Source organism: Mercenaria mercenaria, chromosome 16 (genome assembly GCF_021730395.1).
Source record: "Mercenaria mercenaria strain notata chromosome 16, MADL_Memer_1, whole genome shotgun sequence".
NCBI lineage: Eukaryota > Metazoa > Mollusca > Bivalvia > Venerida > Veneridae > Mercenaria > Mercenaria mercenaria.
The window spans coordinates 63310124-63327255 of NC_069376.1; the positions used below are offsets into that span (position 1 = coordinate 63310124).

Below are 17132 nucleotides of genomic sequence, written 5' to 3' on the forward strand. Positions count from 1 at the left end.
GCAGACAAGGTCAAAACAGCTAATTTTGGCCCTTTCAGGGGCCATAACTCTAGAACCCATAATGGGATCTAGCCAGTTCAAGAAAGGAAACAAGATCTTATGGTAATACAAGTTGTGTGCAAGTTTGGTAAAAATAAAATCATAAATGAAAGCTGCTATTGTGCAGACAATCAATTGTTCATGCACAAAAATAGCAAATTCTGGCCCGTTAAGTGACAGTAACTCTAGAACCCATGATAGGATCTGGCCAGTTTTCAAAAGGAACCGAGATATGCCAATACAAGTTCTGTACAAGTTTGATCAAAATTGCTTGCAAAATGTGGTCTTTGGCGTGTTCACAAGAAATTGTGGATGGATGGCAGGAAGACGGATGGATGACGGACGAAGGGTGATCACAAAAGCTCACCCTGTCACTAAGTGACAGGTGACCTAAAATACATTAACCAAGGTGGGGATGCAGAGAGACGCCGATGCCAACATGGGTCGAGTAGGATAGCCCTCCTTATACTTGGTATAGTTGAGCTAAAAAAACATTTTGACCTTTTGACTTCCAAGTGCGACCTTAACCTTTCAGCTGTAAGTCTGGGTTTTACATATGACGCATAGTTTTATTCAGGGGAACATTTGTGTTAACTGATATATTAATCCTATTTTGCATGACAAAGTTACAGACCAGACAAGATAAACAAGAGGACCATGATGGTCCTGAATCGCTCACCTATCTCCACATGACCCAGTGTTCAACTGAGTATGACATCATTATTTCTATTATTTGACATAGTGACCTAGTTTTTGAGCACATGTGACCTAGATATCATCAAGATAAAAATTCTGACCAATTTTCATGAAGATCCATTGAAAAATATGGCCTCTAGAGAGGTCACAAGGTTTTTCTATTATTTGACCTAATGACCTAGTTTTTGAAGGCACGTGACCCACTTTTAAACTTGACTTAGATATCATCAAGGTGAACATTCTCACCAATTTTCATGAAGATCTCGTGAAAAATATGGCCTCTAGAGAGGTCACAAGGTTTTTCTATTTTTCGACCTACTGACCTAGTTTTTGACCGCACATGACCCAGTTACGAACTTGACCTAGATATCATCAAGCTGAACATTCTCACCAATTTTCATGAAGATCCATTGAGAAATATGGCCTCTAGAGAGGTCACAAGGTTTTTTCTATTTTTAGACCTACTGACCTAGTTTTTGACCCCACGTGACCCAGTTTCGAATCTGACTTAGATATCATCAAGATGAACATTCTGACCAATATTCATGAAGATCTCATGAAAAATATGGCCTCTAGAGAGGTCACAAGGTTTTTCTATTTTTAGATCTACTGACCTAGTTTTTAACCCCACGTGACCCAGTTTCGAACTTGACCTAGATATCTTCAAGGTAAACATTCTGACCAATTTTCATGAAGATCCATTGAAAAATATCGCCTCTAGAAAGGTCACAAGGTTTTCCTATTTTTAGACCTACTGACCTAGTTTTTGACCGCACATGACCCAGTTTCGAACTTGACCTAGATATCATCAAGTTGAACATTCAGACCAATTTTCATGAAGATCCATTCAGAAATATGGCCACTAGAGAGGTCACAAGGTTTTTCTATTTTTAGATCTACTGACCTAGTTTTTGACCCCACATGACCCAGTTTCGAACCTGACCTAGATATCATCAAGGTGAACATTCTGACCAATATTCATGAAGATCTCATGAAAAATATGGCCTCTAGAGAGGTCACAAGGTTTTTGTATTTTTAGATCTACTGACCTAGTTTTCAACCCCACGTGACCCAGTTTCGAACTTGACCTAGATATCATCAAGATGAACATTCTGACCAATTTTCATGAAGATGCATTGAGAAATATGGCCTCTAGAGAGGTCACAAGGTTTTTCTATTTTTAGACCTAATGACCTAGTGTTGACCCTACGTGACCCAGTTTCGAACTTGACCTAGATATCATCAAGATAAACATTCTGACCAATATTCATGAAGATCTCATGAAAAATATGGCCTCTAGAGAGGTCACAAGGTTTTTCTATTTTTAGACCTACTGACCTAGTTTTTGACCCCACGTGACCCAGTTTCGAACTTGACCTAGATATCATCAAGGTGAACATTCTGACCAATTTTCATGAAGATCTTGTGAAATATATGGCCTCTAGAGAGGTCACAAGGTTTTTCTATTTTTAGACCTACTGACCTAGTTTTTGATTGCACGTGACCCAGTTTCGAACTTGACCTAGATATCATCAAGATGAACATTCTGACCAACTTTCATAAAGATCCCATGAAAAATGTGACCTCTAGAGTGGTCACAAGCAAAAGTTTACGGACGGACGCACGGACGCACGGACGGACGACGGACACCGCGCGATCACAAAAGCTCACCTTGTCACTTTGTGACAGGTGAGCTAAAAATGCTATTGAACTTTGAAGTGTAACCTTGGCCTTTAAGCTAGGGTTCTTGGTGTTGCACATATAACATGTCATCTCATCAATGGAAACGTGCTGAGTAATATTGTAATCCCTTGATGGATAGTTTATGACCGGACAGGGAAAAAAACCTGTCGACCTTTGACCCCCAATTGTGACCTTACCTTTGAGCTACGGCTTCAGGTTTAGCACATGACACATCGTCTCATCATGTGAAATATTTGTGTCAAGATATATTTAAATTCCTTAATGAATGTTATGAACTGGACACGAAACAGACCGTTTATGCCATGTAAACATTTGACTGCCAAGTGTGAGCTAGGGGTCTCTAAGTTTTGCATGAAACATCGTCTTATTATGAGGTATATTTGTGTCAAGTAATCCTTTCATGGATAGCAGAGTTATGGACTGGACAGGAAAAAGGCCCTGCTGACCTTTGACCTCCTATTGTGATCTTGACTTTTGAGCCAGAGGTACGGGTCATATGCATGATATATTGTCTCATCATGGGGAACACTTGTTCCAAGTAATATTAAAATCCCTTCACGAATGACAGACTCGTGGACCAGACACGAAATTTTGAATGGACAGACGAATGGAAAAGTGCATTCCTATAGTCCCCGAAACTGGTAGGGGACTAATAATTCAATGCATCAAATGATCATGGCAGATGTAATTTACCAAATATCAAACAAAACCTTTGTATTTCAATGACCAAACAGTCTGTCTTCTCCTAAGCCTGCCCTTCATTGTATCACCTGCTCATTCTGTTTGATTTACACATATAAGCTCTTAATTCTTCCCACTGCTCTGCTAACATATCCATCATTAACCTCTTACCTATGTGTCATCTGTATCCATAGCCTCTATGTCTGCCACGACTTGACTTTTCCTTGCATGATCTCTCCTTGACCTCTCCCTCTTGATCTATAGCCTGAAGGGCTTGTAGAATCTTCAACAGTTGTGGTTTATTCTCAATCTTCTCTTTCTCATTCTGTGCCTGAGCCAGTCATGAACAGCAAAGGACTGAAAAAGAATTGTTTCAACCTCAGTAAGAAAACAATTCTTAGCCAAGGGACAATGTGAACTTTATCTAATGATAACAAATCATCATTTACATTTGTATAACAAAATTAAGAACCTAGATGCCTGTAGTCACCTCAGTCCATCATTTCAATCTACTTATTTTTCTTGCAACTGGCATACCAATTAATGTGACAGGAAAACTTGCACAACTGGTATACACCAGATGCACTGTTAATGCAGCAATTAAGCAATTCCAGTGATGAATGAAATACCAAGAAAATTAGATTATGATTACTTACTAATTCCTCTGTACTGTCTGAGGACTTCAATGAAAACAAAGGCATCCACACCCAGCAGCATGACTAGTTGGTTCTCTGCTTCCCTGTAATCACCAGATGCCTGTAATATAAAATTCAAACATTAACCAATCAGAGCCAGAATCCAAACACAGTAACATGACTAGTTGGTTCTCTGCTTCCCTGTAATCACCAGATGCCTGTAATATAAAATTCAAACACCAAAATATTAGCTTGGCCAAGCTTCTATCATACTGGTAACTCACTCACAAACCACCCTCTAGACTACAGTTTAATTCCCTATCTACCTGAAAGAGAAAGGGGCATCTAAGAATGGCTCTGGCAATGCAGAGTTCCCTATCCAGGGGCATCTATCTAAGAATGGCTCTGTCAATGCAGAGTTCCAATCCAAACTAAAAACAATACTTTCTTGTAGCTTTAGTTTCACACTTTGAAGGACAGCAAGATCAAACAGTCACAGGTTTGATCCCAGCGCAAGTGGTAGGTTTGATCATAGCCCAAGTGGTAGGCTCTCTGCCAGGCTACGGTCAAAGGTTTGATCCCAGTGACAGTGGTAGGTTCGGTCCCAGCCCTTGTGGTAGGCTCTCTGCCAGGCTACGGTCACAGGTTCGATCCCAGCCGAAGTGGTAGGTTCTCTGCCTGGCTACAGTCACAGGTTTGATCCCAGCACAAGTGGTAGATTTAATCCCAGCGCAAGTAGTAGGTTCTCTGCCGGGCTGAAGTCACAGGTTCGATCCCAGCGCAAGTGGTAGGTTCGATCCCTGCACAAGTGGTAGGTTCTCTGCCAGGCTACGGTCACAGGTTCAATCCCAGCCCAAGTGCTATGCTCTCTGCCAGGCTAGTCGCAGGTTCCATCCCAGCCCAAGTGATAGGTTCAATCCCATGGCAATGGTAGGTTTTCTGCTGGGCTACGGTCCGATCCCAGCGCAAGTGGTAGGTTCGATCCCTGCCCAAGTGGTAGGTTCTCTGCCAGGCTACGGTCAGAGGTTCGATCCCAGCACAAGTGGTAGGTTCAATCCCAGCCCAAGTGCTATGCAATCTGCCAGGCTAGTCACAGGTTCCATCCCAGCCCAGGTTCTCTGCTGGGCTATGGTCACAGGTTTGATCCCAGCAAAATTGGTAGGTTCAATACCAGCCTAAGTGCTATGCTCTCTGCTGGGCTACGGTCACAGGTTTGATCCCAGCACAAGTGGTAGGTTCAATCCCATGGCAATGGTAGGTTTTCTGCTGGGCTACGGTCACAGGTTCGATCCCAGCGCAAGTGGTAGGTTCTCTGCAGGGCTACGGTCACAGGTTCGATCCCAGCGAAAGTGGTAGGTTCAATCCCAGCCCAACTGGTAGGTTCTCTGCCGAGCTACGGTCACAGGTTCGATCCCAGTCAGTGGTAGGTTCGATCCCAGGACAAGTGGTAGGTTCAATCCCAGCATAAGTGGTAGGTTCAATCCCAGGACAAGTGGTAGACTCTCTGCCAGGCTATGGTCACAGGTTCAATCCCAGCCCAAGTTGTAAGTTTGATCCCAGTCCAAGTGGTAGGTTCTCTGCCGGGCTACGATCACAGGTTCAATCCCAGCGAAAGTGTTAGGTTTGATTCCAACCAAAGTGGTAGGCTCTCTGCCATCCTACGGTCACAGGTTCGATCCCAGCGAAAGTGGTAGGTTCGATCCCAGCCAAGTGGTAGGTTCTCTCCCGGGCTACAATCAAAGGTCTGATCCCGGCAAAAGTGGTAGGCTCGATCCCAGCCAGAGTTCTAGGCTCTCTGCCAAGCTACGGTCACAGGTTCGATCCCAGAGAAAGTGGTAGGTTCAATCCCAGCCCAAGTGGTAGGCTCTCTGCCGGGCTATGGTCACAGGTTCGATCCCAGCCCAAGTGGTAAGTTCTCGGCCTGGCTACGGTCACAGGTTCGATCCCAGTGGAAGTGGTAGGTTCAATCCCAGCCCAAGTGCTATGCTCTCTGCCGAGCTACGGTCACAAGTTCGATCCCAGTGCAAGTGGTAGGTTTGATCCCTGCCCAAGTGGTAGGTTCGATCCCAGCCAAAGTGGTAGGTTCTCTGCCGGGCTATGGTCACAGGTTCAATCCCAGCACAAGTGGTAGGTTCAATCCCAGCACAAGTGGTAGGTTCTTTGCCGGACTATGGTCACAAGTTCGATCCCAGCAAAAGTGGTAGGTTTGATCCCAGCCCAAGTGGTAAGTTCGATCCCAGCCCAAGTTGATATCTCTGCCGGGCTATGGTAACAGGTTCGATCCCAGCGCAAGTGGTAGGTTCAATCCCAGCGCAAGTGGTAGGTTCGATCCCAGCACAAGTTGTAGGTTCTCTGCCAGGTTACAGCCCGCCCGCTTAGCTCAGTAGGTAAGAGTGTTGGTCTACGGATCTCGGGGTCGTGAATTCGATCCTTGTTCTCCGTGACTATTTGATAAACGACATTGTGTCTGAAATCATTAGTCCTCCACCTCTGATTCATGTGGGGAAGTTGGCAGTTACTTACGGAGAACTGGTTTGTACTGATACAGAATCCAGGAACACTAGTTAGGTTAACAGCCCACGGTTACATGACTGAAATACTGTTGAAAAACGGCGTTAAACCCAAAACAAACAAACAAAAAAATCTACCAGGCTACGGTCACAAGTTTGATCCCAGCGCAAGTGGTAGTTTCTCTGTCGGGCTACGCTCACAGATTCGATCCCAGCACAAGTGGTAGGTTTGATCCCTGCCCAAGTGGTAGGTTCTCTGCCAGGCACCCAAACACCCAGTAGCTTAAGAGATTTAGCTTAAACAATTTTCACTGTTCGCCAAAATGTGAGCCTGTCCAATGTAATGTCCTAATCCTCTTTCCCGACTTGCAATTACTTACTGCTCTTGACACCACCCATTTGATTCTAAAGACCAGTTATATTATTTTTTAGCAGGCTTCAAATGCCTTTCCAAAGGAGACGCATTGTCCGCCTGCATACTTACATAACCTTATACTTGAGAGATCTTCCCTTATCTACATAATTTAGTTCCCTATCTAGCTGAAAGAGAAAAGGACACCTAAGAATGGCTCTGCAAATGCAGAGTTCCCTATCCACACTGTCTTGTAAGCTGTACGGCCGTAAATGTTTAGACACTTCCAAGATGGCGGAGGCTGAAAGTCAACACAGGTAGGTGTTCCAGTTTTTCATTAATAACATGTTTTCTTCAACACTTTGAACGGCCACACTTATAGCAAATGATAGCGGAATAACATGTTCCTCCTCGGCATTATCTAAAAGTTTGTTGATTTCATTGTTTCTCGAATTATATGGACTCAAAATGTGCCAATTTGATGAAATTAAAATCGAATCGAGGAACGCACATTATTTTCGGTCGTATCTTATTCAATAATCATATCTGTTTGAATATTTCTGTGGTATTTTGAAGCTTTTTACCGGTTCTTTACGATGGTAATGCTTGATTTTACGAAACATATCTGGAAATATCAAATTTTTTACGATTTTTAAATTGTCAATACAGCGGCGTAGACTATACCAACATATTCACGATGAGCGGTGTAGACTCGGTTTTTTGTGAACGGTTTATACTTAGAATTAAGCGAAAAAACTGTACGGTGTAGATACAAGTTCTGAATGGTGTTCATACTGATATCAATACATTGTTTTCTATTACAGGCTTATGCCATTCACGTGTTATTACTGTTGCTTCGAGGGAGACTTTGATAGGGTCGTTGAACACTGCACAGAACTCCACTCCAATCAAATTTTGAAAATAAGACGTAAAGAAATTAATGACAGAAATGGTAGAAAAGGTCTAAGAACTCTAAATTTCAATATCATCCCGGACATTTTAAAATCAACTAATAAACAAATTTTGCCTTCATATCAGCATGGAACTCCAAACATTGAAATAATTGACATCGACATTGATGAAGAGGATTTCGGACTCTGTGATTTATCGTTAGAAGAACCTTGTAACAGCCCTTTTTTAAAAAGAACAAAAACTTCAACCCCTCAAAAAATTGCCCAAGAAACTCCTAAAGATAATGAAATGCTTTTTACAGCATCATTACTTGAAGAAGACATGATAGAATGTTCAGTTGACGAGGATGATCAGGAAATGATAAATGAAATTAACCGGATTTTGCCCGATGTTATCAAATCTCTAAGAGATATCGACCAGCTTCAAAATTGGTTGTCTTTTCACCAAATGATAAAAGAGGGCCGTTTTCCACTTGAAAATATTGCATTTCACTTATTCATGGATGTCTGTAAATTTTATTCGCTGGGAAACACAGCTTCAATGCGTTTCAGTCCTGTAGTTAAACGCTTCTGGAGAATAGGATACTGTTTATTTCACGGTAAGTGGCTACATTTTATGAGTGGGCCTAAAAACTTAGGACAAAAGTTTATAAATCCTGACGAAGAGATATCAGCTGAGAACGCAGAGATAAATTTTGCAGTACCGTATAGAGCTACAGTTGGAAATCGTAATAAGCTGTTCAGTGAAGATGACGTCAAACCAGGCCTACTTATACCGATGATAGATAAATTGGCATCTCAAACTAGAGTTGATAAAACATATAAACTATGTGTAGACGGTAAGAAAATCAATGCTGGAAAAAGTAAAAAACACGGAGATATCGACTTGTTTGGGTTCGAAAAGCCACCGACACTATCAGACAGGAGAGCTACATTAGAAGGAGAAACTTTGTTATTGAAATCAGTAGCTGATATTTTAGATGTTATGTCTATATGTCAGAAGACTAAGCTGAAACAGATACCCGAGAACGAAACAAAACATTTAATTCAATTATTGATAGAAGTTGTAAGAGTAGTTGGAGAGAAATTGCATACACTAAGAAGCACGAAAGTGAGTAAAGAGCTAATGTTGGAAAAACTGAAGAAACAGAGCGGACCTGATTGGCGTAAATCAAAATTTGTGTTTGTAATAAGCTCATTGGAAACAGATTTGTATGACGTGTCAAACTGCATTAAAGAGTTGCTGGATATTGTGGACGAAATAGGATTTACAGTAGCTACTTTACGAGATGCAGAGAAGTTGTATGCTAAAGGAAGAAGCGTATCACTTCATTCACAGATGAATTATATCCACATTTCCAGCACATCTGAAGGAACTGGTTATGTAGAGCCGAGACATATTAAACAGCTGAGTGATAAATGGCATGCAATACGTAATTCTGCAAAAGTAACAGGAAGTTCTTTGAATAAAGCTCTTGGATTAGGCTCATTAAAACAGCAACTGGAGCACTTTGACAAAGTATTCTTTAAAAAAGAACCTAAACAGGTCTCTAGTGATGTACAATTAAAAATGAAATATGGTTCTGAACAGGAGATAAACGCAATTGCTACTTTAGTAAGCAAGGTTCTACCAGTATTCGAACCATCACTCATTTATGTGGAAGAAGGGTGCTATAAGAAGACTATAGGAACTGAACCAAATGAAGTTCCAATTGTTGTCAGTCCTGATGGGAGCATCAGAAACAGTGCAGATAGCACAGCGTCATTCGGCGTTGAATGCAAGTGTCCTTATCCTGGGAAAATATTTACTACCCCAGTATACTATGAAATCCCGAAATACTACGTCACTCAGGTTTTGGCAGAGATGTTTGTTATGGATTGTAACGCACTATATTTTATTTGCTATTCGAAGGATTCATCTACAGTCTTTCACGTTCAGTTTTGTCCTGATCTATGGAGTGACCTTGAAAACGAGACGGTAGCCATATATGGACAAAAACATGCAATAAGACCTGCAAAGAAATCAAACAGAGTTTTTGCAATAAATGAAAAAATTGATAAATTTGTAAATGAGAATGTGAAATTTGTTGGAGAATTTCCATCTATTTTGGGCGAAGAGTGTAAAATAAAAACAAGTGAAATATACTGTATCCATACAAAATCGAACAGAGAGATTGAGATTCCAACTCTAAGAGATCTACAAGAAACAGTTCAAAAGGCAATCGTGAGCATTAACAGAGCATACGAATTGAGCAGAACCAGGGCGAGCGAATTTTTAGGATTCATGGTTTCTGATCTGGATCGCGAGTACAATTCAGAAAGATATCATGCTGTTCCCGTTGCATATGGCTTAAAGGGTTACAGTTTACCTACGCAAACGCTCCGAGATATTATTGAATACGTGTTGCGGGAATGCTGGAGTAAAGGTTTGTACATACCTATTTGCAGTTTTGATGGGCAGTGGTTTCGAATGGCCGTTAGAGACAGAAATGAAAAACCGTTGACAGTCCTTCAGCTGCAAAAAGATGTATATGCGGATGTCAAGAGAATGTCAAAAGGCCAGATCATTAAAAGCATCAGTGAACTGAACTTAGTTCAACTGCAATCAGATGCCGTACCCGAGGATATTATTGAAATTCGTAGAGAAGGGACAAAAGTCATTCTCGCAAATGGAAATAAATCTGCAATGATAGTAATGACACCAACTCTGATACAATTACTGAAAAGATCGTTTGATGCTGAAGAAAGTAAACCAGATGAAAATGAACCAGACAATGTAATGACTGATGTCGTTATTAGTGCATTACCAGAAAAGTATGTTAATGAAATAGAGGAAGATTTACTAGATGAAGTTGCGGTTTTAGCATCGACATTGACGGGAGGAAATTATGAAATCGAACCTGGAAATGCAGATCTTGAACATGTAAACGCATTGTTCGATGAACCTTCAAGTCAATCAGATGACACTGTTATGGAAGTTGATATAATACCTGAAAATGTACATCACTCCACTGGAGAAGCAACAGTGTCGGAACCTGTTTCAAATTCCGAAGACTCGTTTTTAAAATCGCTAAACACACAAGAACATTTAGAATTAATGTTATTTGAATTGCAATCGAAAAACATAAATCTTGAAATCAGTTTAGCTGAATTAACCTCAAAATTGAAAACTGCAGAGAAAATAAATAAATCGTTTACGAAAAACCAAGTATTTACACTGATCTCACCGTTGTCTGGCATTTTAAAAAGTAAAGGTTTTAAATGCAATGTCTCGCAACCAAAGTACAAACTTACAAATATACTGTCCGAAATATTTGGAGATGGTTCAATGATACAACAAAAACCTATCCGAAAGGTGAAAGTACCACTGAGTCTTAAAAGCTTGGCCCGAAAGGCTGTCCAGAAACTGTCAAAGACAATTCTAAATTGTGTTTATGCACAGCATATCTACCCTGATGCTCTACAAAGGTGGCAGAATGATTCACCATTCGGTGACAATATTCAGATAGAAGAAGTTGATAACATAACACCGGCAAAATGGTATTCAAAACCTGAATTCAACGATGTAATCGGAAGCTATCTGTTTGTTATACTTGACGCTTATCATCAAATATGTGGTTTGCGTAGAGTTTTCTGTGGTCCAGGCATGCCAAAAGCTGGCGTGTTTAGTAAACCTGTTAACATTATAGCAGAAAACAGTGATTCCAACGGTTCTGGATTAAGCATTGCGTTAGTTCGCGATATGATTGACAAACAAAGTATTGCATACGCGGTACAAACATTTTCTGAGAATGTAGAAGAAGCGCTTACTGAAATAAATGCTTGTAATGAGGCATATTTTTGCAATATCGTAAGAAATTGGTATTTATCAGAAGATGAACCAGGACTGTCTGCACTAGATAGATGTAAAGCAAGACTTGAATTCAGAAAATGGCTGTTGAATGGAGTAAGGTTTGATACATTCCCACCCTATGGCTCTTATGTAAAAGATATACCTGTTGTACTTTACGAAGGATTACTTATTGGAATTGAGCGCAAGTTACAACTTTATCCGTTCACAAAGGCAGGCACATACAACGTACGTGCAGTTGGGAGTCTAGATATAGAAAACTTCTTTGGAAGTTTCCAGGACATTGATCCCCGTGGAACAGGAGTACTAAGACCTGCCGATGTACCAATTGCAATTGGAGTAGCCATGGAACTTCTTGATGCACGACTAGACCCAGAAAGGTAAATATATTTCTTTGGAGAAAAATTAACATTGCAGATAATACCTTCACCCTATATTTATTTTCATCTCATTTTCTTTCATTTTGATATAAATACCAATCAGTGTGGGGAATCACATAATAAAAATAACATCTAAACCAAAGTAATATTTTGAAGAACATGAATAAATTTAAACAAAGCCTATCATATGACTAATGAAAATTATTAAATTATTGTGCAGTTGACAATAATCATCGACATCCTGTAGTTACAAACACTAAGGACAATAAGAAGACTCAGTTTCTTAAAGTGTTCCAGATAATCAGAAGGTGATTTTGATTGAAATCTATGTAGTTTTAAGGAACCTCTATGTTGCCATATGATAGGCTATATTTTAGATTTAAAGCATAAGTTGCTTCAAAATTAATTTATATTATTCCAAGATTTATTTTGGTTTAGAGATTATTTTGATCATGTGATTCCCCACAGTGACCAATGAAACTGCTTATGTTCTGTTTCAATGAAAGAAGTAGCCCAGGCAAAGGCCTGAAATGGAATTGAACTTTTCAAGGAGTGCACGATTTAATGATTGAAACTAGAGCTGTCCGTAGACAGCGAGCTCGACTTTACACAGTGCTTGATTTTGAATAAGTTTTATCAGTGGAAAGTTTAAAACATTTTACTAAAAGTTTGAAGTAAAAGACGCATTACTTTGTCACAATTTATCCAGAGTCACTGGGATTGTTATTCCTGTTGTTGACTTTGATAGTGAATTTTAGAAACTGTGTTTAAAGTTTCATGTCAAAAGCTTTGATACTGACAGATATATGACTTTATAAAGAAAACTTCAAACCAAAGGTTCTAAGTAAAAATTGGGCATAACTCTGTCAAATGCAAACAGAGTAATTGGGACTTTTTCGCAAGATTGAGATTTTAATACTTAACTGTTTGAAATTTCAAGTCAATAGTTCTGATAGTAACATTGACATTTTACTTTATAAAAACTTTAACCTGAAATTTCTAAGTTTGAGATCATTTCTACTGATTTAGACATTGATTTAAGGTTCGAGTCAATACCTTTGATAGTAACAAAGATATTAAACTTTATCAATAACTTTAACCAACGCCGACGCTGAGACCGACGTAGACGCAGACGCCGTCGCCGACGAAAGAGTGACAGTAAGAGCTCTCCTTTCTTCGAAAAATCGAGCTAAAAATGTTAGAAACTCATTGAGAAAATTATAATGTGCGATCTGTAACTACGACTAGCCCCGGTCTATTTTATAATTGCCATTCAATGATTGACTGAATTATAGTTGAATTTTATTAACAGGGGATTTTACATGAACACATCCAGGAAAAGAGTTTACCCCTCTAAAGAAAACATGTCTGCCTGCACAACACAACAGATTATAGATGACTGGGATGGGCCTTTAAGAGACGTATCAACCATTCGTTTAAGGTATATTTATTGATTTTGAAAGCGTCTGTTCTTCTTTTTTCATCCTATTTGGAAATTTCAAGTTATTGACTGCGTAATTTAATTTGTAAGTATGTACACCAATAGCAATAATCATTAATATTTTCTACATAACTAAAAGTGTTACCATTATATCAGTAGGTATTGCTACTTTGTTTGTTTACAATCATCTTGAACCATACACCGCTCTGGATACGGTAACGATTACTCCATGTAAAATCATTGAAAAATAGTTCTGTTATTGTTTGTGTATCTTACTGACAAATGCAATCCTTTCATTACTAAAAATTTCATTTATTAGGGACCATTCGTTTGATCTAGAGGAGCGAAGGCGAGGAAAAAGAACCAGAAAATCTGGAAAAGTGTCTAAGCCAAATCAGCCAGCACGAAATCCGTTCCCAGTTCGGGAGTACCACAAGGCGTCAGAGGCAAAGATACTTCCCCATGTGCGTCGTGGGTTAAACCTGGAATCTTTTAACGACTCATGGTAACTAGACTCTTTGAAAGACTCATAGAAACACTACTCTTTTAATACCTCATAGAAACTGGACTCTTTTAACGACTCTTCATGTCAAAATAGTTACACAATGGTATATGAACTTGATAAGTTTATGTGCTACCATTTTTTTTAAACAGTTGCTTAAATACTTATATTTACACTGTTGGCTAAGTACTGATTATTAATAAATGGAAAGTAAAAATGATATAACATATAATCATGTAGTTTATCTTTTTATTAAATGTCTTATTTAGACTTCAATATTGCAAATCATAAATAAATATAAAACAACAAAACAAGTATATAATCAAATAACAATTGAAATTAAAACATAGAACATGTATAATGATTAATCTCATAAAGGTAAATCTCTAAAGGTAAAAAAATAACTTCTTTATTTCGGAATATTTCCAAATGATTTACATATGATTGCAATGCATATCACAATAAGCTTTAAATCACAATTATGTTTATCACGATTATTATGAAATCAAGAAATGAGCACAATTCCACACAAATGTGTGTCTACATATCAATGATCAATAAAATCTGTGATCAGACTACATATCAATGATCAATAATATCTGTGACCAGACTACATATCAATGATCAATAATATCTGTGAACAGACTACATATCAATGATCAATAAAATCTGTGATCGGACCATATCAATGATCAATAAAATATCAATGATCAATAAAATCTGTGAACAGAACAGAACAAAATAAGAAATACTGAAAATATTTACACACTTTTTAGTGTATTGAGAAAATGGTAGACAGGAAATAATAAGTTATCACTGCTTGTGACATACTTGAAGAAACACAAACCAAAAAGTTTTCAAAAGATTTCAAAATGATTGCATATGCTTATAATGTGCCAAAATGATGATTTTATGCATAACACTATTAGCTTTTTGTATCTGATCCATAAATAGCTCTAAAGACTTCGGCAAACATCGTCACTTTAGCAATAAAATCAATAAATGTCGATATCACAACGATATAAAATTATCACCTTTTACGGAAAGTGACAAGTTTTTCAGACTTTTCACCTATTTGTGGATCGGATACTTAAATCACATTTATTGTTTATCACGATTATTACAAAATCAATAAATGAGCACGATTTGATACAAATGTCCGTCTCCATATCGATCATTATGACTATTCAACAAACACAACAGGACAGACAAAATTATATAAAATGAGATATAGAGATAAGTGGTGAAGACAGGAAATTATCAGAATTATCAGTTATCAGAATTAGTGAAGAAAGATGAATCGATAGGCTGGAACAAACATTGAAGGGCTAATTTTTTTTAACTCGGAACATAATCTTTTTAGTGTATAAAAATGTCAAAAACAGTTTTATGTGTGAGTTTGGGAGGGAGTAAGTGGGGGGGGGGGGGGGGGGGGGGGGGGGAAGGGTTCAAGCAAGGTAAGGATGGGAATAGAAAATGTGAACATTGGGAAAAGATATTTAACGACAGTTGTCAGGTGGTCATGTCATCTACAGGAAGGAAAGAAGATAGAAAAGATTGCATGATATATAGATAAAATATTTAACATCGGTCAAGTATGCATTAACATTTACTATATGTTTGTGCGCCGTTTTCTATAGTCAAAACAAATAGATACATAAAAATTTGAACAGTCGAACGGACAGAACGCTCAGCTATTCGAAAGTGAGTTTATTCAAATTAAGATAGAAGTATGTATTTAAAAAAAACAACACAACATAAAGAGAGAACTACTTGCATGTTATACATTTGAAAACATTGCTGCTTTACTAATATCAAAAAGTTGCCAAAATGTTTCATCACCCTTGTGACAAAAAAGAAAAAAACACAGAACAAATAATGCAAATTTCATATAATAAATTTATGAAAAAATATCTTTTGCCTTCGATACTTTGTATTAAAACTAGTGGTAATTTATAACTAAATGTATATATGTAAATCGTCTCTTCAGGATAGCTTTTAGCTAATGCATGTACAAGTAAATGAATTGTTTTTGCATATACTATATATTATATAGATACCGGTTTGCTTGAATGTACGAAAAAATGTGTTCATGTTGCTTCTGGTTGAAATAATAAAGCTACTAAACGAAATATATCTCACCATTTTCCTTCCTCTTGCATTGAATGTGTTAGAAATGATATAAACACAAGTTCCTCTAATGTAAAACGTTCATTGTTCTTATGTTAGGACATTAATTAGATTACTCGGGCTTAGACCCTCATGGATAATTTCATGCGCATCATTATTCTGAGCCAGTATCAGTGTGGACATACCACATGGTATTTTACGTACTGTATTTTTTTATTGTACCACAAGAAAAAAACTCTCGACTGACAATATAAACAACCATAAGTAAGTCATTTTTTCACTGATTTCAATAAAACTTTAGCGAGGATTGGAGGGAAAAAAGTGAGCTATGCGCACAACTTACCACACCAGTTTCCTCAAAGGTAGGATCTTAGTACCGTCTTTGAAAATTGGAACCGACCTTTGAATAAGCTGCTGTGATTTTCAGCAAAATATTGTGTGATGCTTATAGCTTACTATTTTCCTTTGAACCTCGCAAAATCTTACTGAAATCTGTGAAAAACGGACGACTGATTTTATTGTTCAATCGAGAGATTTCTTCTTGTGGTGTAGCCCAAACATTACGTCAAAACACCCCGTGGTATGTCCAAACTTAGAATACATGAGACGAGATGCAACAGGAAAGTTTTAACTGATACATAGATAATGGAATACCTACAATATATACAAATTGTGTTACTGAAAAAGCTACTTTAAAGTACTCCGATTTTATGACAATTTAAAGCATTATAAAATAAGAAAAAGAAATTTAAAAATTCAGAGCCTTACCATTGAAAGGTTATTATATGAAATAAATCGGTTGTTAAACGTTGGTAAATGAAAGTGTATTTTGTAAAATATTAAAAAATTGTCAATGCACACATATTTCAACTGACAATGATGTTAGAATAACCGGTTTCAAATCTACTCTTAATTTTTCGCAATAAAACACTACAGTTTCCGGATATATTTCTCAAAATCGAAAGAAACAATAGGCTAATTAACAGTTAAAATATAATGTTTTATAATTATTTCAATTTTCATGCCAATTTCAATAATGGTGTTTTCTAAATGCCTGTTGAAATTTCTATTGAGGAGGTACTAAGGCGTTTTTTAGTTTAAGCTTATTTATTTAGCTTGATTGTGATGAAAGCTTAAAGCTTATTTGAACCACTTTCGACTCCGGCTGACTGGAAAACCAGTACTGGTGCCTTATGAGAGGTCATGATCATGACCTGGATGGGGTTCGAATCCGAGACCTCTGGTTTGAGCGGACGACACCTTAACCACTAGAGTACCGCTCCCCTTAAGGCGTTTTAACG

At 38.1% G+C, this 17132-nt stretch overlaps 1 protein-coding gene across 1 annotated transcript; it reads left to right on the top strand.

The window, feature by feature from the left end:
• Positions 1 to 7275: 7275 nt before the first annotated feature.
• On the top strand, positions 7276 to 15052 carry LOC123562931 (uncharacterized). Its single transcript, XM_053527256.1, has 3 exons — positions 7276 to 11758; positions 13071 to 13199; positions 13519 to 15052. The coding sequence occupies exons 1-3, from the start codon at positions 7446 to 7448 to the stop codon at positions 13706 to 13708; spliced, it is 4632 nt and encodes a 1543-aa protein (XP_053383231.1). The 5' UTR covers positions 7276 to 7445; the 3' UTR covers positions 13709 to 15052.
• Positions 15053 to 17132: the final 2080 nt, after the last annotated feature.

What these genes read in the sequence shown, in the direction of transcription:
- LOC123562931 (XM_053527256.1), top strand. Translation starts at nt 7,446, where the DNA reads ATGCCATTCACGTGTTATTACTGTTGCTTCGAGGGAGACTTTGATAGG. An exon ending in GCACGACTAGACCCAGAAAG is followed by an intron (nt 11,759 to 13,070) that starts GTAAATATATTT and finishes TTTTATTAACAG; the next exon opens with GGGATTTTACATGAACACAT. An exon ending in GTATCAACCATTCGTTTAAG is followed by an intron (nt 13,200 to 13,518) that starts GTATATTTATTG and finishes TTCATTTATTAG; the next exon opens with GGACCATTCGTTTGATCTAG.